The 22,298-nt window shown below is 39.1% G+C and overlaps 1 protein-coding gene across 1 annotated transcript in view; it reads right to left on the bottom strand.

Moving 5' to 3' along the window:
• The window catches only part of SNX6 (sorting nexin 6), a 60,063-nt gene extending 39,651 nt beyond the window's left edge, over positions 1-20,412 (bottom strand). Inside the window, exons 1-5 of the mRNA XM_042942956.1 lie at positions 20,361-20,412; positions 20,157-20,204; positions 4,596-4,700; positions 3,613-3,723; positions 642-763 (exon numbers count right to left, since the gene is read on the bottom strand). Of these exons, the coding sequence (XP_042798890.1) occupies positions 642-763; positions 3,613-3,723; positions 4,596-4,700; positions 20,157-20,204; positions 20,361-20,366 (392 nt within the window). The 5' untranslated portion in view covers positions 20,367-20,412. The remainder of the gene's footprint in view (positions 1-641; positions 764-3,612; positions 3,724-4,595; positions 4,701-20,156; positions 20,205-20,360) is intronic.
• Positions 20,413-22,298: the final 1,886 nt, after the last annotated feature.

Raw genomic sequence — 22,298 nt, forward strand, 5'->3', positions numbered from 1 at the left:
CATTTAATGAAAAACATTTTAAAACTATTCTCTTTTTACTTTGCTCCTATTCTTTTCCCCTTAGCCAGAAGCCATAGGCAGAAAGAGGGCAAAAATTAAACACAGACACCGCCATTCAGACAGGTGCACGCGTGCACACACATGCACGCGCGCGCGCACACACACACACACACACACACACTTTTTAAAAAAGAAAACAGAGTATGTGCAGAGTTGCTCGGTGCATATTTCTATGAGAAACAGAAAACAGAAGTTTGGGTAGTATGCACACATCGAAAAAAGAAAACCAGGTTGGCAATGACTAAGGCCTTGTAGATAAAAACCAAAACAACTTATATTCTGCTTCAAAAAGTCCTATTTCCCTTTCTACTATTTTTAAATAAAGTTTTGGACCCCCCATTTTCAATTTTCAGAGTCTATTTAAAACATTAATTTAAAGAATTTTACAATGTAGACAATTATTCTATAATTTTCCTGTAGGCTCTGATCATGATCATTAAAACTGGTTGTTTGGCTTAAACCTGCATCTTTCAGAAAGGGTCACTGTGGTGAAATGATTAAAAGGATGGGATATCAGAGAGCACAGAAAAAAGGCATTAAAATAAGCACAATTAACAAAACCAACAACAAAAATCACATACGCTTCCAGTTCCTGTTTCATCTTTGTGAATTCTTCCTTTGTCATGGACCCTTCTCCTTCTCCAAGCTTCTGTAGTTTTTCCCTTGAAGCATCAAAGTCAGGTCTTGGTGGTGCTGGTGGGATCTGTAAGAAAACCAAATCACTAATTTTAAAGACTTTTAGTTTTCACAGCAACTGTACTACTGCTACCATAAAAGACTGTGTCTGGGAGAGCTAAAGACATCTTGAATGAACACGGCACCAGGAATATCTCAATTCAGGTTAGAAAATTTGATTAGGTCCTTTGCACAATGAAGAAATATGGCAGAGCACTATTTTCTAGTATTAGAACAGTAGTTCCCAAACTTTAATCTGCAGATTCCTATGTGGCAACCTAGAGTCTTCAAATGTATAAACACATTAAGCTCTGACTATACACTAAATTAATATGCATACCAATTTTCAGAAGTATGTAAATAGTTTGATCAAATACAAACATATATTTTTAAATTAATGAATTCATAGTAGCTTTATGCTATTCTATGTTTCTTAAATTCATGGATGCCAACAGTACAATCCAGCAAGGGACGTTAAAAAGGGTTCCTTAATTGGAGGAGTGCACCAGAAGCATACAGCACGGACTTAAAACCAAGACAACAAAACAGAGATTAATGACTAACCTCATTCCATTCACTCACAGTAAGGGAGTGAGTAAATACTTATCTTAAGTAAAAATATAGTATCTAGAAGAGACATACCTTTCAAGGGAAGGATAGAAGAAAAAAGTTTACCTTAAAAGGAAGGGCTTACAAATAAGAATTGTTAAGGGAAAATGATGGGAAGCAAAGAAAGCAAGAAGAAAAGATAAGTAGAGGAAAAGTTAAAGAATGAATACAAGAAAAGAGTTATGCTTGAGGAAAGCAATAGGGAAGGAAGCATCAAGTACAGCTAAGCACATATTCACATCTACTATGCACCAGACATGATACTGAACAATGTGCATATAAAGATAAACAAGACATGGTCTTGGGTGCCTGGCTGACTCAGTTGGTAGAGTATGCGACTCCTAATCTTGGGGTTGTGAGCTCAAGCCCCATGCTGGGTGTAGAGATCACTTAAAAATAAAATCTTGGAGGGGCGCCTGGGTGGCTCAGTCGGTTAAGCGGCCGACTTCAGCTCAGGTCATGATCTCGCGGTCCGTGAGTTCGAGCCCCGCGTCGGGCTCTGTGCTGACAGCTCAGAGCCTGGAGCCTGTTTCAGATTCTGTGTCTCCCTCTCTCTGACCCTCCCCTGTTCATGCTCTGTCTCTCCCTGTCTCAAAAATAAATAAAACGTTAAAAATAAATAAATAAATAAATAAAATCTTGGAGCAGGGGCCTGGGTGGCTCAGTCAAACGTCTGACTCTTGATATTGGCTCAGATTGTGATCTTGCAGCTGTGAGACTGAGCCCCTCGCTGGGCTCCTGAGCATGGAGCCGGCTTAAGATTCTCTCTACCTCTCTCTCTGCCCCTCCTTTTCTCATATGTATGTTCTCTCAAAATAAATAAACACTAAAAATAAATAAATAGGGGCACCTGGGTGGCTCAGTCGGTTGAGCATCCGACTTTGGCTCAGGTCATGATCTCAAGGTTCGTGAGTTTGAGCCCCACGTCGGACTTGCTGCTGTCAGCCTGTCAGCACAGAGCTCGCTTCAGATCCTCTGTCCCCCTCTCCCTGCTCCTCCCCCACCTGCATTCTCTCCAAAATAAGTAATTAATTATCTATCTATCTATCTATCTATCTATCTATCTATCTATCTACCTATCTACCTATCTATCTATCTTAGGGTGCCTGGGTCCTGGGTGGCTGAATTGGTTGAGCATCTGGCTCTTGATTTTGGCTCAGGTCATGATCTCAGTGTGATAGGGTCAAGCGCTGTGTCGGGCTCTGTGCTGAGCATAGACTCTGCTTAAGATTCTCTCTCTCTCTCTCTCTCTCTCTCTCTCTCTGCTCCTCTTCCCTGTTCCTGCTAGCTAAAATAATTTGAAAAAAAAAAACAAACACAAAAACAAACTTTTTTTATATGTGATTAAGTATTTTTTTACTTATCATTTTTATTATTTTTTAAGATTTACATCCAAGTTAGTTAACATATAATGTAATAATAAAAAAAATATTAAAAAAAACAAGGAAAGATGGTCTTGATCTTTGAGGAGTGTTTAGTCTATAGAAGGAAATTGTAGTAAGAAAATGCCATTAGACAAGATGAGGAAGAAAAGGTGGAAATAAGATGGGAAGAGAAGAAGAAGGAGTTTCCAGTTTGGTGAACACACTGACATGCTATGGAGGTGGAAGGTGGTATACCTGGAGAGGGCATGAAAGTTATGCCCCAACCCCAATCCCTGTACCTTGTCCTATGCATCTCTTCCTTTGGGCTGTCTGGTTGTATCCTTTATATAAACTGGTAATTTTTTTTTAAAGAAAAAAAAGAAAAAAATGTACAGCCAGCGGTCAACCAAATTTCGAGTTACACAAAGAAAAAGCAAATGACTGAGAAGAAGTAGCACAAGGATGGAGAAAGAATCAAGTCAGGATAATTTCAAGGATATCAAATGAAACTAAATTTCAGGAATCTGAGTGTGGACAATGGCTAAGGCACAACATCTGGTACATACTTAGATTAGATGACTTCTTAAGGTACCTCCAACTCTAAGTATTTGTCTACCTAAGTGTTCAAAACCAGTATGGTTTGTAACATCCCCTTAATTAATCCCTAGGAAAAACCCATTTCACTTCCAGTAAACAATAAGAATTTAAATTTAAATGAAGGAGCATAACATAGCCATAACTCCACACTTTCAAACTAGGCAATTTAGGATAAAAGGTGATCGTACATTGTGTTTTCTAATTGGCAATTTAAAAAAATTACACCAGTTCACTAAAAATTTAACACATAATAAAGTACCTAAAAAGCTCCTAGAAAATGGGATTAAAATGGAACCCCAATACTCACAATATAACCTGCATAGTCTTCATTTTCAACGAAGGAATCATGAAGCCAGATAAATTCTTCATGTTGTCGAACAACAGAAAACTCATTTTGTTTAAAATTTGGCAACGAACTCTGCAAAGACAGAGATTCTCTTGAATAAAAATCAAAATTGCACTAAAAGGCTTTTAGTAAATATTTTTAATCTTATTTTTGTAAATTAGTCTCATGCGAAAGATTATCAGCACTTTTAAACTCTATTATGAAAACTCGGAGACATCAGACAAAATTATCCTGGGATGTTTGAGAAAATAATTTGACAGACTTATTATACTTATACTGCTACCACCATTTAAAAGTTATCTTACTAATATATATCAAACTCAACTATTCAAAGAAAAATAGATCTACAGTCTGAAAATATGCCTAAAAACTGAAATCCAAGAAGAAAATAATTTGTAAGACAGTAATTTAATTAACTGAAAGAACAAAACAAAATTGAAAACAAGAATGATGAAAGATATTAATAGAAGTCTAAAGAAAATTAAACCTGCATTACACCTAGGTTTTGTGAGTAATTCGTAAATGTTAGTCTTTAAAAAGTGCATTTTTTAAAAAAAAAGTACATTTCCCTGGGGCACCTGGATGGCTCAGTTGGTTAAGTGTCTAACTCCTGACTTTGGCTCAGGTCATGATCTCACAATTTGTGGGATGGAGCCCTGCGTGCCCAAAGCCTGCTTGGGATTCTCTCTCTCTCCCTCTTTCTCTGCCCCTCCCTCCCTCCCTCACGGATACTCTCTAAATAAATAAATAAACTTAAAAAATTTAAAAAAAATTTAACAAGTACATTTCCTTAAAACTGTTACAATAAAAGCAGTAGCTTATAAACTAAAATATAGTTTACTTCTAATTATGTTCAAAACCAAAGTTCCAGTCAATATATTATCACATATATAACATCTGCACAATAAATAGCTAAAATAGTACAAGTACAAAATCACATTTACCTTTGTGTGAACAGTGAATTTTACTTTATCTCTCTCACTCAGAGCATCAGAAATGTCCACTTGCAGAGCAGCATCACTTTGAAGATCTACATTTATTGCTTTAAGCTAGAAAAAGATAATACCTTAATAAAAATCCTATGGGCATTTATAGAATCTCATTCTTTTCTCAGACATTAACACAATGCAAAAACAAAACAAAACAAAATAATCTTAAATCTAAAAAAGTACTCAAGTTCATTAGAACTACATACATATTTTGAAGGGCAGGTTATTTGGGTATGTTATTATCTTAATCAATTTTTCATTCTATAGTATTCAACTATGCTTTGTATGAGTCAATGGGCTAACCATTATTCATTATAATTTCACTCAAAAAGTAAACTATTTTTTCTCTCTCCTCTTCTTTGTCATTGTGGTGTGTGAAGTTAACTGCTTCTTACCATGGGTAGCAGCAGGGAAGTCTGGAAGGTACCCTAGCCTAGGAGCTTGGATGACCTGGGTTTGAATCCCATCTCCGCACATTAATATACTCTGATTTGGGTCTTCTCACAAAACTTGCAGAATCACGCTTAAAATGTGGCCAAGAAATAGGGGTGCCTGGGTGGCTCAGTCAGTTAAGTGTCCGACTTCGTCTCAGTTCATGATCTCATGTTTTGTGAGTTTGAGCCCTACGTCGGGCTCTGTGCTGACAGCTTGGAGCCTGGAGCCTGCTTCGGATTCTGTGTCTCCCTCTCTCTCTGCCCCTCCCCCATTCACATTCTGTCTCTCTTTCTCTCAAAAATAAATAAAGATTAAAACAAAAAAACAAAACAAAACAAAACAAAAAAACGTGGCCAAGAAACAAAAGCAGAATCATCCCATTCCCCAGTGAATTCGGATGAAAACTGGTAATAAAATCAGGTACAACTCCAAGAGGAGCCACTGGAGAAGAACCAAGCTGCTCTAGAATGGATAGCACATGAGATGACATATATATTTATGCTGCATGAAGGTTACATACTTGTATTCTATCACTCTGTAAACATCACTACCACCTCAACAATAAACATGTTTTACTAGAAAAATGATTTTTCTCTGTTACTATGCTTCTGCACCAGTAAGATGACTCAGTAATAAATATGCAGGACCTTTTGTTTGAAAGAAATAAATACATAAAATAAACTATTTTCCAAGAAGATGGTCCATTAACATTCAAGTGTCCTAAAATTAAGGAAAGTATCTACCTTTTAGAACAAGAAAAATAATGAAAAGGCTAATAATTTTAACTCTATTGCTTATTTTAGTTCAGGAATTTACAATGAAACTATTAAATATATTACATATAACATATTTATAGTGCTAAAAAATGGCAACATAATACTCAATAACTACCTCCTGTGTAGGAATTAAATCTCACATTTTACTCTACAAGCTTTAATATACTTAAATGATTGAATACGTTCTCTATGTAGTGCTTCCATTTACTAGTCTATGAGAAGACTTCTCTATAATTCTTTTTTTTAAGTTTATTTGAGAGAGAGAGCTTGTGTGCACTTGAGCGGGGGAGGAGCCTGACACGTGGCTCAAACTCATGAACTGTGAGATCATGACCTTAATTAAAATCTTAACCAACTGAGCCATCCAGGCACCCCCCCCCCCCGCCTTTTTTTTTTTAAAGTAAACTCTATCACCAACGTGGGGCTCCAACTCACAATCCCAAGATCAAGAGTCACATGCTCTGACTGAGCCAGCCAGGCACCCCTCTAATTCTTACCATATTTATAATTCTTAAATTTCATCTATATTCTTCCCCTTTAAACAAATATGCATTCTAAAATGTTTGACTAATTTGGAAACCTATAAAAAAAATCAAACACACTAAAAGATGAAAATAAAGTCTTAGCCAGCTGCAAAGATATGAAATATTTAAAGTCTAATTAACTACCCAGCCTGCTTCAAATACTCCAATTGTAAAACCCAGGTCTTACTTTGGGAATCTCACCTAATCATCAGCATTTCAAATTTTAATTACAATGTAAAAGGAAAAAAATGCTGGAAGCAGAATTGTTTATGACCCCAGTCATATATTTAAAAGTGCAGGGGCACCTAGGTAGCTCAGTTGGTGTCCGACTCTTGATTTCAGCTCAGGTCATGGTTTCACGGTTTGTGAGATCGAGCCCTGCATCGGGCTCTATGCTGACAGCATGGAGCCTGCTTGGGATTCTTTCTGTCCCTCTCTCTCTCTGCCCCTCCCTCGCTCGCATTTTTCTCTTTCTCTCTCAAAATAAACAAACTTAAAAAAAATGCACACATAAAAGGCTTATAGGAAATATAACAAAATGTGACCATCAGTGGATTTTCTTTATATATTCCTTCATTGTCCCAATTGTCCACAATATGCATGCATTACTTTTACAAATGGTGGGGAGCCCCCTTAAAATGGAAATCCCATGATCTATTAAAATATTAATTTTAGGAATTTTTTCATTAAATAGTTGTTTAACTTCCATTAGTAATGAACAAAAGTAACATTTCACTTCTGTACTATTGGTTCTAGATTGAGTAGACCTGTTTTTAAAAGATAAAGACCATTACAGGGGTGCCTTGGTGGCTCAGTCAGTTGAGCGTCCAACTTTAGTTTAGGTCATGATCTCGTGGTTCAGGAGTTCAAACCCCATGTTGAGCCTGCTTTGGATTCTCTCTCTCTCTGTCTCTCTCTCACTTTGCCCTTCCCCTGCTCGTGCTCTTTCAAAAATAAACATCAAAAACATTTTTAACAAAAAAATAAATTACATGGTACTGGGGTGCCTGAATGGCTCTGTTGTTTAAGTGCCCTACTCTTGATTTCAGCTCAGGTCATGATCTCATGGTTTGGGAGATTGTGCTGAAAGCTCAGAACCTGCTTGAGATCCTCTCTCTCTCAAAATAAATAAATAAACTTAAAAAAAAACCAAACACTTAAATTATGTAGTACTATCTCTGATGGCCTTTAGTAAAAACTTTATAGGTAACTTAAGTTTATATTAAGTTAAATTTCATCAGTAATCATCTTTTTTAAAGTTTATACTATAACCTTACATAAATTATTTAAAAATTTGTTATTGTACTCAATGCTATATGTAACCATTGTCTGATAAAAGAAATGAAATTAAGAGTTGCCTTGAGGGGCACCTGGGTGGCTTAGTCAGTTAAGCGTCTGACTCTTGATTTCAGCTCAGGCCATGATTTCATGGTTTATTGAGTGGTATTGAGCCCCCCATTTGGCTCTGGGCTGACAGTGTGGAGCCTGCTTGGGGTTTCTCTCTCAAATAAACAAACAAATAAATAAACAAACATTAAAAGGAAAAAAAAAAAGAAGTGTTTCCTTTTTTCTCTTTACTCACAATCAGGACACTTTTAAGATGCTTATTGTGGTAGAGTGAATAATGGTTCCCCCCAAAACATGCACATCCAAATATCTGGAACCTGTGGACATTACCTTATATGGCCAAAAAAAAAAAAAAAAGGCTCTGCAGGTGTGATTAAATTAAGGATCTTGAGATGGGGAGATTATCCTGGATTTCCCAAATGGGCCTTAAATGCAGTTACAGATATCCTTATAAGAGGTGCAAAGAGATTAGACACAGACAAAGGGGAGGGCAACAGGACTATGGATGCAGAGATTAGAGTGATCCAGCCACAAGCTAAGGTTTGCTGGCAGCCACCAGAAACCAGAAGGGACAAGCAACAAATTCTTCCCTAGAATCCCAGGGAGCATGGCCCTGCTGACACCTTGATTTCAGTTCAGTGATCCTGTTTTCGGACTTCCGGCCTACAGAACTGTGAGAGAATACATTTCTGCTGTATTCAGTGATCAGATTTGTAGTAATTTGTTAGAGCAGCCACAGGAAATTAATAAATTTATCATTACGATTTTTGGAATAATAATCTTGGCTTTTCTTATGTTTTCTCTGCCTTGTCAAGCATTTCCCAAATACAACTGACAGGCATCAACCTGGGTACTTGTTAAAAATACAGAACCCCCGGCCTGATCACAGGTTTATCAAAACAATCATCAGGGAATAGCCTTAAAAACTGTGTTTGGAAACCCTAGCCTAGACTTACAGGGTTGTCTTTGCCTTTACAATCTTTGAAAACTTCAACTCAACTGCTAATATTTTGTTTTTAATGATTATATAAAACATTGTTCCCAGGTGTTATATCTGTATGTACATTTTAATTTCCAGATTTATTTTAACTGTTGCATTATCAATTTTCAGGATTTCTACATCTGAATAGCTGTTATTTATTCTTCCAATTCAAAGTTATTCCCAATTATTTCTTTCTTCCATTTCCTTATCTCTGTATATCAAATATACTTGCCTCCTTTTTTCTGATAGCACAACGCTTGGCTTTTTTAAATTGTAACTTTTTTTGATAACAAATATTCTTATGTTATGTATTTACTGCTTTTGTTCTTGGATTCTCTCTTTTCAGGTATACCTTACATACAACGAAACACAGGTTTTAAGTATATAATTTGAAGAGTTTTGACAAATACACAGGTTACACGCCTGTAATCATGACCACAATCATCCCCAGAAATTCCCATTACTTTTACGTTTCTACTTTTTTTTCTAACTCTTCTATAAATTCTTTTGTATGCCTTACGAAAGCTTGTAGTCCTTCACATACGGTCTTACAGCTATTAATCCAATCTATCATTTGTCTTTTTCATTCTTTTACCAAGTATGTTCTAGAACTGATCTCAGGAAAAGCGCATGAATCATACATAAACAGGGTCACAGCAAACTGCTGATGCTGAGATTGTGACTCCTTTAATTTATTTTTCATACTAGATTCAAAATATCAGTTTCACATCTCAATTTTTTTTTCCATTTCCGAGCTTACAGAGAAAAGGAGACAAAAAGGAATATTTTGTTTGACAATAGATTTGCTTCACACACATCAGGGTGTTTTGTTTTGTTTTGTTTTAAGCCCTGTTTCTAATAACTAAGATGTGTAATGGAAAAGCCAGCCAATAAATGAAATCATCCCCTACACAAATACAAAATTTCCAATGAAAGCTAATCTGCTATTATTTCATCAATTCTAGATGCATACTTTGCACATTTTAACATCTGAAATAGGAATGCCTTATAACTGATGACAAATTCCAGTTTAATTGGCAATCTTTTTTCTTTCTTAGTGGCATATAAAGTATACCTTCCAGTCAATTGTGCCTTAGATTTGATAGATTTTTATTGTAAATTTAATATTAATTTCATAAAATATACACAACATTTTTCAGGCATGTATTCTTTTTTTAGAGAAAAGTTAATGTTAGTTTTTAATAAGGGAAAGAGTGAAAGCAAACAACTTATGATTCATCAACATTTAATTAACTTTTTGAAATTAGTGAGGTAAGTGAAGAAATTCTCATTAGACTACATTCACCAGTTTCATCCTCATCTGGGCTGACAAACTTTGCAGTCTTTTGTCAAAGACTGGCTAGGTTAAACATTAGTGTCATGGTCAAGAAAAAGACAAGACAGAGCAAATGGATTAAGCAACATAAATACAGTACCATTAAAAAGATAATTTGGAAGACACTGTCCTATTGCTGATTAATTTTCCACATGTAATTTTTAGTAAAGAAAACATTCACTACTAGTTTACTATACTGACTCATTTACTATAAAATATCTACTTTAGAACACTTCTAAAAAATTAGTTGTTCATCTTTTGCCAGAAAAGCAAATGTATAGAGATGGATGGATGGAAGAAGGAAGAAAAGGAAAATAACTGACTACTGTATAGCCTCCCAACTGGTGTCTTGCTTCTGTCCTTTTCGATCTTTTTTAAAAAATTTTTTTAACATTTATTTATTTTTGAGACAGAGAGAGACAGAGCATGAACAGGGGAGGGGCAGAGAGAGAGGGAGGCACAGAATCCAAAACAGGCTCCAGGCTCCGAGCTGTCAGCACAGAGCCCGACGCGGGGCTAGAGCTCACAGACCGTGAGATCATGACCTGAGCCGAAGTCAGACACCCAACCGACCAAGCCATCCAGGCGCCCCTGTCCTTTTCCGTCTTTAATCTATTCCTTATAATCCTATTAAACTAAAAATCATTCCTCAGCTCAAAACCTAGAGGTCCCTACTTGGAGAAAAGCCAAAGTCCACCAGGCCCTACAAAGTCTGCATCAGACATCATCTCTCAGGCTAATCTATTATTCCTCTGGCTAACTGCAGCCCTGCCATATGGCCTCTTTGTTGCCCCTTAAATACAGAAGCATGCTGCCACCTCAGGAGTCATTGCACTCACTGATCCCTCTACTGGAACATTCTGCCCCCAGGTGTCTATCTGCATGACTCACTCCTTCATTTCCTTCAAGTTATTTACCAAAATGTCACCTTTTCAAGAAAGCCTTTCCTGGCAACCCTAAGACTGCAACTCAACTCTCCTCCACCCCCAAACAAATCCCTATCCCCCCTTTAAAAATATTTGTTTATTTAACTTATTGTTTATTTATTTGAGAGAGAGCAGGGGAGGGACAGAGAGAGAGAGGGAGACAGAAGATCTGAAGTAGGCTCTGTACTAACAGTGGAGAGCCAGCAGAAAGCCAGCAGAGAGCACGATATGAGGCTTGAACTCACAAACCTCAAGATCATGGCCTGAGCTGAAGTCGGATACTTAATCGAATGAGCCACCCAGGCACCCCAATATTTATTTATTTTGAGAGAGAGAGAGCGAGCATGTGCACAAGTGGGGGAAAGGAGAAGAGGGAGAGAGAGAATCCCAAGCAGGCTAGGTGCTGTCAGTGCAGAGCCTGACTCAGGGCTCAATCCCACAACACCTTGAGATCATGACCTGAGCCAAAATCCAGAGTTTGATGCCTACCTGACTGAGCTACTCATGCACCCCACACCTCATTTTTTTCATAGTACTTGTTTACCATCTACTATATTTTATTTTTTTAACAGTCCTCCATAACTATAATGTCAGCTCTGTAAGGACACAGATTTTTATTTTGTTCATTGCTATATTCCCAGTGGTGGACCTCAATAAATATTTATTGAATGTAGAGAAGAGTGGAAAGAAAGGTGGTAACCATAACTGGGCTAAGAAACTGTAATTAAGAGTATAATCAACAGAACACCCCTGAGACAGAAGTAAATTTCATTAGGCTCACGAATTCAGGCCAAATTTTAAATTTATTTAACTCCTAGCACAAATATGTTGGAAGTCCTGTTAATACATCATTTTTATTATTACTGTACATCTTATACTGAGCAGTCAAATCAATGCTTGATTATATATACATTTTCTGGAAATTGGCATTTGCAGCCAGATTTTCTCTCATATACTATACCTGGTTTGCAAATTCCCATAATTAGTATCAATTCAACCATCAACTCTCTGCGTTTACACTTTGAACTGCTTGCTGTATGTGGATAGATAAAGTTACAGCTGGCATTTGCAAGCAGACTTCCTCTCACATACCATATCAGACACAATAAAATATTACTAGGGTATTAGTAGGGAGGGAAGTACTAATGGTGTTCACCTCTGCATTCCCTCTAAGTCAAAGTTAATACAAATGTACAAGTGTACAAATACAACACTTTACTCTTTACACAATATACTAATACACATTTATTTAATAAACTTTTTAACAAACTTAAAAGTATATTCAAACAACAGTCCTAGGTATTATGGAATATATAAGGTGAACAAAAAGCCTTGCCTTCAAGAAATCTGTAGTGAGGAACACAAATCAACTTTATGTAATAAAACACAAAAATTAAGTGTTTCCTATTCTCTTTTCCTTACCAGTTTTTACTATGTGTACAATTTAACCTTATCAATACCTCCTGTCCTGTGACCTTTCCATGTATCTCCAGTCTGTTACCCCTTTCTCTACTTCCCTCCTCTTCCACCCCACTGCATGGTGTATCACTCCAATACTTTTCTTACTGGTCCTAACAATTCTCATTGCTCTTTCTGCCATACTTGGCTTGCAAATTCCCACACTCAGGATCAATTCAACAATCATCTTTGCTTTCTGAGCTGCTGAGTGTGGCTAGAGAAGTCACAACTGGTCTAATACAAATTAATGGTCTTCAAATTGCATTAGGCTCTTAAAACCACTCAACACTCCTGGAAAGATCTGTTCAGCTCCCCCTTCTGATTCCTTTCAGCAACTACACCAAACTTTTACTACCTCAACCATCTATATTTCCACGCCCACTCTCAACAAGTGACTTTGTTTCCCACATCCCAAAGAAATAAACACTAGCAGCTGTTTTTTCCTTAGACCCATCAATAAACTCTTCTAGCCTCATCATCTCCACTTTCTCATAAGTGGTATGGAGGGCAGAATTGTCTGCCCACCTGAGCATTTAATCATCCTGTCTGCTCCACAACCTGTTCATATACTGCTCTTCTAGTCAAGTTAGCCTCGGTCCCACAAACCCTTCACACACTGAGCACCTAATTTCCAAATCCAATACTTTTTAGTGTTCTTGACTTCTCTGGAGTATTTTGCCTTGGTGATCATTCTGTCTACTTCCTTTAAACTCTCTCACCTTCTGGGGACTTCTCTCATACTCTTCCTACCTCTCTCAGCCCTGTCAATCGATCCATTTCTTCTCTATAACCCTTAAATGTTGGTTTCTACAGTGCTATCTAGCCTGGGCAATCTCAGTCGTCCTTGACTATAACTCCGAAATTTGTATCATCAACTCAGACCTCTTATTCTAAGTTCCCAATTATACTTTCACCCTACCAACTAGACATACCCACCTGGATGTATTCACTTATTAACAAATAAATGCCTTCAATGTACAAACCACTGTCCTAGGTGCTAGGGATAGAGCAGTGAAGACACAATCCTCATCCTTACAGATCTTACATTCTAGTTTGGCAGGAAAGGGATTAAATGCCTTATAGGCACTTCAAATACAACATATATGAAACCAAACATATTATCTAACCTTCTGTTTCTCTCTCCTGCATTCCTCATTTTCTCTTTTTCCTTTGCCCAGCCCATGTACTTATTCAGTCACTATGCCCTGTTAAATCTATCTCCTAAACATCTCTTTGCTATGTCCCTTCCTTCATCCCCTATTTCATTGCCTTAGTTATACCTTCATCATTTTTCATCTGGACTGTTGCAACGGCCTGTTAACTGATTTCTCTGCTTTATGAAAGGAAGGATCAATCCACCCTCCACATCATTTATCTACAATGCTATTTTCATCTAGGCATAGGCCTTTCCCAGCTTAAAATCCCTCAGGACTTCACACTGACTGGAATTTTAATTATTATGCACCTTACACTTAATCTGTACATATCTGCCCTTGTCCCATATCTGCCCCTGCTTCCTGTAAGAACAAGTACTCCAAGTAGAACCAAATTATTTACTCATGCTATTCACTCTGCTGGCAAGCCTTCCTCTTCCTGAGAGCCTACAAAATTCCTGCTCAACATTTAAGGCTTAGTTCATTTAGGTAATAGCATAGTGGCTAAGAGTGCCAGACCTGCAGCTTGACTGGCTGAGTCTGAATCCAGCTCTGTTAAAACCTTGGACAAGCTATTTAATGTCTCTGAACTTCACTTCTCCTTTCCAAAGAATAGTAGCAACTACTTAACAGGGGTTTGAGAATTGAGTTAATATATGGAAAGTAGCCGGCACAGAGTAAATGCTACATTGGCATGCAGCTATCATTATGTCCTCACTACTTCCCCTTCTCTCAAAGGTAAACACTCTCTCCTTTGTACTCCCATGGCACTTTATCATAAGTCTGTCACTACAGTGTGATGGTCTTAGGGCGGGAACTTTCTTTTTCTTCTGCCAACATTCATCTTCTTATCCTCTGCCAATAGAATCGATGTCACATTTTTATCTAAAACAACTATCAATAAATGTGGAGTGTATTCAAACTGTTATGTAGGTACAAAAGAAAATGCAAACATCTGGCCAAGTCTTCAAAAGCAAGTCAAATTTCAAGTGGAAAAAAAAAATGTGAAGAAAAAAAAGCCACTCTACATTAAAAAGCATGCGTAAAGCAGACATTAAAGTACAGAGGTGCCTGGGCAATGACAAATGGACTAGAGTATGTCTAGAGTGTGTATGTGTGGGAAGGACATACTGAGAAATAAGCCAGACTAAAAGTGTCATGAATGGTGTTTAATGCTTGTGTAAGGAGTTTGAACCTTACTGCAAAAGAACTGGGTCCAAGTAAGTACTTTTAACTAGTGGCATTATATGATTTAGTCATTTTAATTAGGTAACTTGAAATACTTAACAAGGCTGGATTGGAAGGCAGACAGACAGGAGACACAGACCAATGACAGGAATTGCTACAATCCAGGCAAGAAACAGCAAGGACATTAAGTGGGGCCATACAAATGAAAGATGGGATAAACAATATTTTTGAGATGAAATTAACTGGCCTCAGTGATTATACTAATATGGAAATGAAGGATGATTCAGGTTCTTTGCCTGCACATGGAAAATGATAACATTAACGAAGATAAGGAATAGAGGGGGAGGAGTAAGACTAGGAGTCTAGGAGAGCTGTAGTTACTCCACCTGGAGTAATGCTGAAAACAATAAACATTTTATTTAGAACTAAAATCAAATGCTAAGAATTATGCCATCACACTGGCACCCACTGCTCTTATTTAACAAGCACAAGCACATCAGAGCAAAATGTGTCCAGTTCAAAGGGCTCATTTGTTTACTAAATAATATGTTACTGTCTTTCATTTTGGGGAAAAAATAGCCTATTATGTAGAGGTATGGCTACAGGATGGCCAGTATTTTTCAATACTGTGTATTTTTTAAAGCCTGCTTTTTAAGTTACTCATAAAACAGTATTTTCTTAAGGCTGTAAGATTCTCTTCTGTTCCAAATATCATCATGAAAATTTAAGGCTGCTTAAAAATGTGTTTTATTACTTATTTTTCTTAAGTTTATTTATTTTGAAAGAGAGAGAGAGTGAGCACATGAGTGGGGAAGGGGAAGAGAGAGTGGGAGAAAGAATCCCAAGCAGGCTCTGCATTTTCTGCACGGAGCCCAATAGCAGGGCTTGAACCCACGAACCGTGAGATCATGACCCAAGCTGAAATCAAGAGTTTCATTGAAACCAAGACTCTCATTCTTAAAAGGCTGAACAAGGGGCGCCTGGGTGGCTCAGTTGGTTAAGCGGCCGACTTCGGCTCAGGTCATGATCTCGCGGTCCGTGAGTTCGAGCCCCGCGTCGGGCTCTGTGCTGACAGCTCAGAGCCTGGAGCCTGTTTTAGATACTGTGTCTCCCTCTCTCTGACCCTCCCCCGTTCATGCTTTGTCTCTCTCTGTCTCAAAAATAAATAAACGTTAAAAAAAAAAAAAAAATTAAAAAAAAAAAAAAAGCTGAACAAGATAACCTAAACTAAAATTACAATGCTTAAAATTCTAATGACAACCTATTTCTATCAGGACAAACACAATATAAGGAAATTTAAACAGGCTAGATATTTCTGTTCTTATGAGGAAATAGCAGGGTAACTGTGTAGCTATAATCAAAGTTCAGTGCCCAACAGAAACTTCTTGGATGCTTGCTGAAAAAGTAGTATATGTCCAGAGCTAGAACAAACAATCCTAAAATCTGTATGGAACCAGCAAAGACCCTGAATAGCCAAAGCAATCCTGAAAAAGAAAACCAAAGCTGCTTAGGCATCACAATTCTGGACTTCAAGCTCTATTACAAAGCTGTAATCATCAAGACAGCATGGTACTGGCACAAAAACAGACACACAGATCAATGGAACAGAGCAGAAAACCCAGAAATGGACCCACAAACATATGGCCAACTAATCTTTGACAAAGTGGGAAAGAATACCCAATGGAAAAGACAGTCTTCAGCAAACAGCATTGGGAAAACTGAACAGGGACATGCAGAAGAATGAACCTAGACCACTTTCTTACACCATACACAAAAATAAACTCAAAATGGATGAAAGACCTAAACGTAAGACAGGAAGCCATCAGAATCCTAGAGGAGAAAACAGCCAACAACTTCTTTGACCTCACCCACAGCAACTTCTTACTAGACAGGTTTCCAGATGCAAGGGAAACAAAAGCAAAAATGAACTATTGGGACCTTATCAAGATAAAAAGCCTCTGCACAGTAAAGGAAACAATCAACAAAACTAAAAGGCAACCGATGAATGGAAGATGATATTTGCAAATGACATATCAAATAAAGGGTTAGTACCCAAAATCTGTAACAAACTTATCAAAATCAACACCCCAAAAAACAAATAATCCAGTGAAGAAATGGGCAAATGACATGAATAGACACTTCTCCAAAGAAGACATCCAGATGGCCAACAGACATGTGAAAAAAATACTCAACCTCAATCAGCAAGGAACTACAAATCAAAACCATAATGAGAAACCATCTCACACCTGTCAGAATGGCTAAGATTAACAACTCAGGCAACAGCAGATGTTGGTGAGGATGCAGAGAAAGAGGAACCTTTTGCACTGCTGGCAGGAATACAAACTGGTGCAGCCACTCTGGAAAACAGTAGGAAGGTTCCTCAAAAAATTAAAAATAGAACTACCCTACAACCCAGCAATTGCACTACTAGGTATTTATCCAACGGATACAAAAATGTTGATTCAAAAGGGCACATGCATCCAATGTTTATAGCAGCACTATCGACAACAGCCAAAGTATGGAAAGAGCCCAAATGTCCACTGACAGTTATATGGATAAAGATGTGGTGTGTGTATACACACACACACACACACACACACACACACACACACACACACACACAATGGAATATTACTCAGCGATCAAAAAGAATGAAATCTTGCCATTTGCAACAACGTGGATGGAAGTGGAGGGTATTATGCTAAGTGAAATGAGTCAGTCAGAGAAAGACAAATATCATATGATTTCACTCATGTGAAATTTAAAATACAAAACAGATGAACATAAGGGAAGGGAAGCAAGAATAATATAAAAAGAAAGGGAGACAAACCACAACAGACTCAAATACAGAGAACAAACTGAGGGCTGCTGGAGGGGTTGTGGGTGGGGGGATGGGCTAAATGGGCGAGGGGTATTAAGGAGGGCACTTGGTGGGATGAGCACGGGGTGTTATATGTAAGTGATGAATCACTAAATTCTATTCCTGAAATCATTATTACACCATATGTTAACTAACTTGGATTTAAATTTAAAAAAAAAAAGAAAGAAAAAGTAGTGTATGTCAATTACACTCGGATTAAAAAAAGAAGAAAAAGAAACAAGAGATATAAAAAAAAGTAGTTATCTGTCCTTTTCCCTGCTTCAGGAGGGCAGAACCCAGAAACTTTTGTTTTGTTTTCCAAACACCTCAGGTGATTCTGAAGCAAGTGTTTCAAGGCCACTCTGAGAAATACTTGTACTGGTTCTGGCATCAGAAACATGGTTTAAAGTCCACCTCTCCCACTCATTGGTTGTGTGACCTCAGACCACTTAGTTTCTCCAAGGTTCAGATTTTTCATCTGTAAAAGGCAAATACTAAGTTTCACAAAGATGATGAGAGGATATAATGAAACAATGCTTATACAGTACTTAACACAGTGCACACCTATAATTATTACTATGATTTATCCAGTTCCACAGGACAAAAATAAGGAAGAACTAGACATATATACATATTCACCATGACATTCCAAATGCTTTGTAATTCATGGTAATGTTTTTTCCACTTTCATATTAAAATTTTCATCTCTAAAATTCTACAAAAATCTCCTCGTCAGGCATGCTCTTTGTCTCCCTTTTCCTTTAATTTTGGAATACATGAAAAAAGTTTTTGGCCACATTACGTAAGTGCTTCCAATTTCATAAACAAATCGTACCAAAGGCATAAGGCAGTGAACGTGAATATTAACCAGAAAATACTTTTCATATCCACATAAATACTCAAAAAAATTAATATTTTTACTCAACATTAGTCAGATTTTATAGGAAAGCAAATCCTGTTTGCTTTTTCTGGTAGACCACAAAAATTAGACACAAAGTTATCTAAACAAAGAATGCCAACTGCTTTATATTTAGAAAAATCAGTTTAATTGGACTATAATCAATTCATCTCCTTTCGTTACACAACTCTAGTGGTTTCCCCTATTTTAAAATCCTAAATGTAATCTATAAGTGACCATCTATCTAACTCCACTGCCTTATCCCAGAAGATGCATATACACACACAGTTTTTTAAAAATTCATTAGAAACTAATTTTTTTTTTTAGAAATAACCAGAAATCTACAGACGCCTGGGTGGCTCAGTTGGGTGGGCATCCGACTCTTGATTTTGGCTTAAGTCATAATCCCAGGGTGGTGGGATCAAGCCAGGCTTTGGGCTCCATGCTGAGTGTGGAGCCTGCTTACAATGCTCTCTCTCTCTCTCTCTCTCTCTCTCTCTCTCTGCCCCTCACTCTCAAAATCAATCAATAAATAAACATTTAAAACAACCAGAAATCCATACGTATGATGCTTTCACACTAACTAGAAATTCTAAATGATGCTTTTGTGTAAACTGAGAAATTTATTAAAACATCATTTATAAAAGTATGCAGCCCCCTCTGCATCCTTTTTATCATTTGAAAGCTTTATAAAGCTCATCAGTTAATACTACCTCAGCTTGTATTTAAAAAACAATAATATCCTTCAAGAATATTTTATCACCTGCCAAAAATCAACTAACTGATGGGTCCCCCACATCATCTAACATGAATAAGTAAAGGCAAATGGAAAACTGAAGTGCAGTCTGTTAAATGTAATGGAACCAAGGAACCTTGCTGAGCTGCAATCATCATGCATCAATATTTTTCAAGTGCTCACTTGTACAAGGCACTATACAGATTACACCCTTCAGCCAAGGCAAATGGGGGAGGGGGGGGGAGAGTGGGAGGGAGGAATCGGAGGCCTGGAGGCCCTTTCTTAAGTGGCATGCAATTGGCCTCAAACTACCACCAAGGGAACTCTGCAAAAGATGTATTTTTTGGACAGTAAGAAACGTAAAGATACCGTGAGCTTCCAGCACTTTGCAAAATCTGGCAGGATACTGGAGAAGAGTTAAGGTTCCGCGACAGTGAAATTCCTTGCAAATGGGTAATTTAGAAAAAGCTTGTACTATGTCTGTTTTAGGAGAGAAGGGTGGGCGGCAGCGGGTTGGAGGTCCACAAGAAGGTGCCGCCAGAAGATCTGAGAATGGGTTTTCACAGCCCCGAAAGTGTCGAGGGTGAGAGGACGGAGGGATCCAGCTCCGGCCTCCACCTCCACTTCCCCACCTGTCCCGACCCAAGCGGTGGAGGAGGTCCAACGGAGGGTCTGAGTCAGGGGCAAGCAAGCGGTCCTGGGTCCTCGGGAAATCAGAACGGAGCGGCCCCGAGGGAGGAAGGGCTGCAGGAGGGCGGGGCGCGGTGCAGCGAGGAAACCGAAAGGAGGACGGCGGGGGAAAGGGGCCGTGGGACCCGGGACCCTTCCGGGTACCACACCCGGGGGCCAAGACGGGGGCGGGAGGGTCCCGTCAGCGAGAAGGAGGCAGAACTTACTCCGCGGTCCTCCTCCGAGAGGAAGTCGGGGCCGTCGTCCAGGCCTTCCTGCGGGGTTGCCGGGCCCGGCACACCGGGGGAGAAGATGGAGTTGGGGAGACACAAAGGGAGACATTAGTGCCAGGCCGGCGCGGCCCCCGCGCCCGCCCCGCGCCCGCCGCCCCCACCGCGCGCCCGGGGCTCGGCGCCGCTGAGAACACCCACCATCATGGCTGCTCCGAGTCGAGGGCCAGCGCAGGCGCGCACCGCACCGCGGGGCCGGAGAGAGAGCCGGCAGCAGCGGGAGGGGCGGGGCTGGCGGCGGCAGGCGGGGGCGGGGCCTCGGAGCAGCCCGCTCCGCCCCGCCCTGGAGCCGAGGGCCGGGGGCCATGAGCGGTAGGAAAAAGGAAGGCAGGGCCCTCCGCCTAAGGTCGAAGCACCCTAGTCGGAAAGGCCCCAAAGGCCCAGACCCACATGGCTGCTGGCAGGTCTCAGCTGGCCGGCTCTGACCCGGAAGGAGCCCAGTGCCACCCGGGGAGCTGTCCAGTTCCCTTTCCCCGAGGGCTGCAGTGAAAAAACCAAGCAAGCGCTCTCCAGAAGCCACAATAAATCATCTTGTCTTTGTATTATGCCACACGATAATTAATCACAATTAATATTTTGCCCATAGAAACTGTGAGAACTAAGGGCCTTCACACAGTCAGCTGTAATCAAGCGTTTACTGTTGATGAGGTAATAACCTCAGGGTTTGGGGCACGAATGGTTGAGCACTATAAAAATGAGTTGTTTGCGTTACAAGAGTATTCCTTTCATTTGTATGAACAAGTGCCTCCAGATCCACTCTAACTGTCCAGCCGGATGGCACCACGTGGGTGTCCAATCCAAAAGATGAGACAAATTATTCCTAAACCTTTGCCTCATGTCACCTTTACACACAAGCACACACCCAAGCTATCCTTGTGCTTCCAGTCACTTAATGGCATCAGCATCTTTAAATTTTCAGACCAGAAGCCTCAAAGTCCTATACAAATCCTTCCTTCTTCTCCCTCACTCATCACACCATTTAGTAACAAATCGTTACATTTATAATTGATTTTCTGTGTTATCTCTTAAATCTCCCACTCGTCCCTCTCCTCCCTTCCACAGCAATTACCCTCAGTATCTGTTTGACCTTTGCAATACTCTCCTAACTTTTCTTATTTCCACCTCTTTCCTCCATTCTACATACTGCTGCTAGTTTTCCTCCTAACACACAAACATTGATGATAATGCTGCTACCCTGTTCAATAATCTTTACACATCTTTGTTACATTAAAGTCCAACTCCTCAGCCAAGCATTTAAGGCCTTCTACACTCGATTCCCTCCCTATTTTGTTGAATTGAAACTCTCAAAACAATAATGTTAAACAATTAATATTTTCATGAGAATTTCTTGTAGCTTTCATTTTGTATGCAAGGAGAACTGAGGCACAGAGAAGTTAAGTTACTGCCCTAACAAGGGTTATTCTCCAATGGTGGGGGGCAGGGGGGGCTTTATTTTTTGTCTTTTGTTCCTTGTTTCCCAGTGCATTGTAATAACTACTGGAGTAGTGTTTTTCACTGGGAGTCATGAGGCATCATGCGGCGTCAGTGTAGTGTGATGAAGTGTCAGGAGGGATGTTCTGGTAATTTGTTGCTGATGGAAAGTGCCAATATTTTCTAGTGATTTGTTTTTGGTTTGAAGGTAATGCCTGTAAAGCTCTGCTTCCCAGATGAAAAGACGAATGGAGCTACAATTAATGAATGGTTTTTGCATACAACTGATAGGAGGGTCAAGTGTGTCCTGTGGACAAAGGTTGAGAAGTACCACCTAGGACCACCTAAATGTCTCTGATCATTAACCAAAGGTTTCAGTACTTAAGCCAAGTCCAGACACATTGTACAGAAACACTCAGATTATCAAGTGTCAAAACTTAGAAATCATTAGTTAAAAACAAGATTTAAAATATGAATAGCCAAATAGGGGTGCCTGGGTGGCTCAGTTGAGTGTCCAACTCTTGATTTCAGCTCAGGTAATGATCCCAGGGTCATGGGATCGAGCCCCACTCAATCGGGCTCTATGCTGAGTGTGGAGCCTACTTGGAATTCTCTCTCTCTGCCCCTCCCCAACTCGTGTGTGTGTGC

Source organism: Panthera leo, chromosome B3 (genome assembly GCF_018350215.1).
Source record: "Panthera leo isolate Ple1 chromosome B3, P.leo_Ple1_pat1.1, whole genome shotgun sequence".
NCBI classification, from domain to species: Eukaryota; Metazoa; Chordata; class Mammalia; order Carnivora; family Felidae; genus Panthera; species Panthera leo.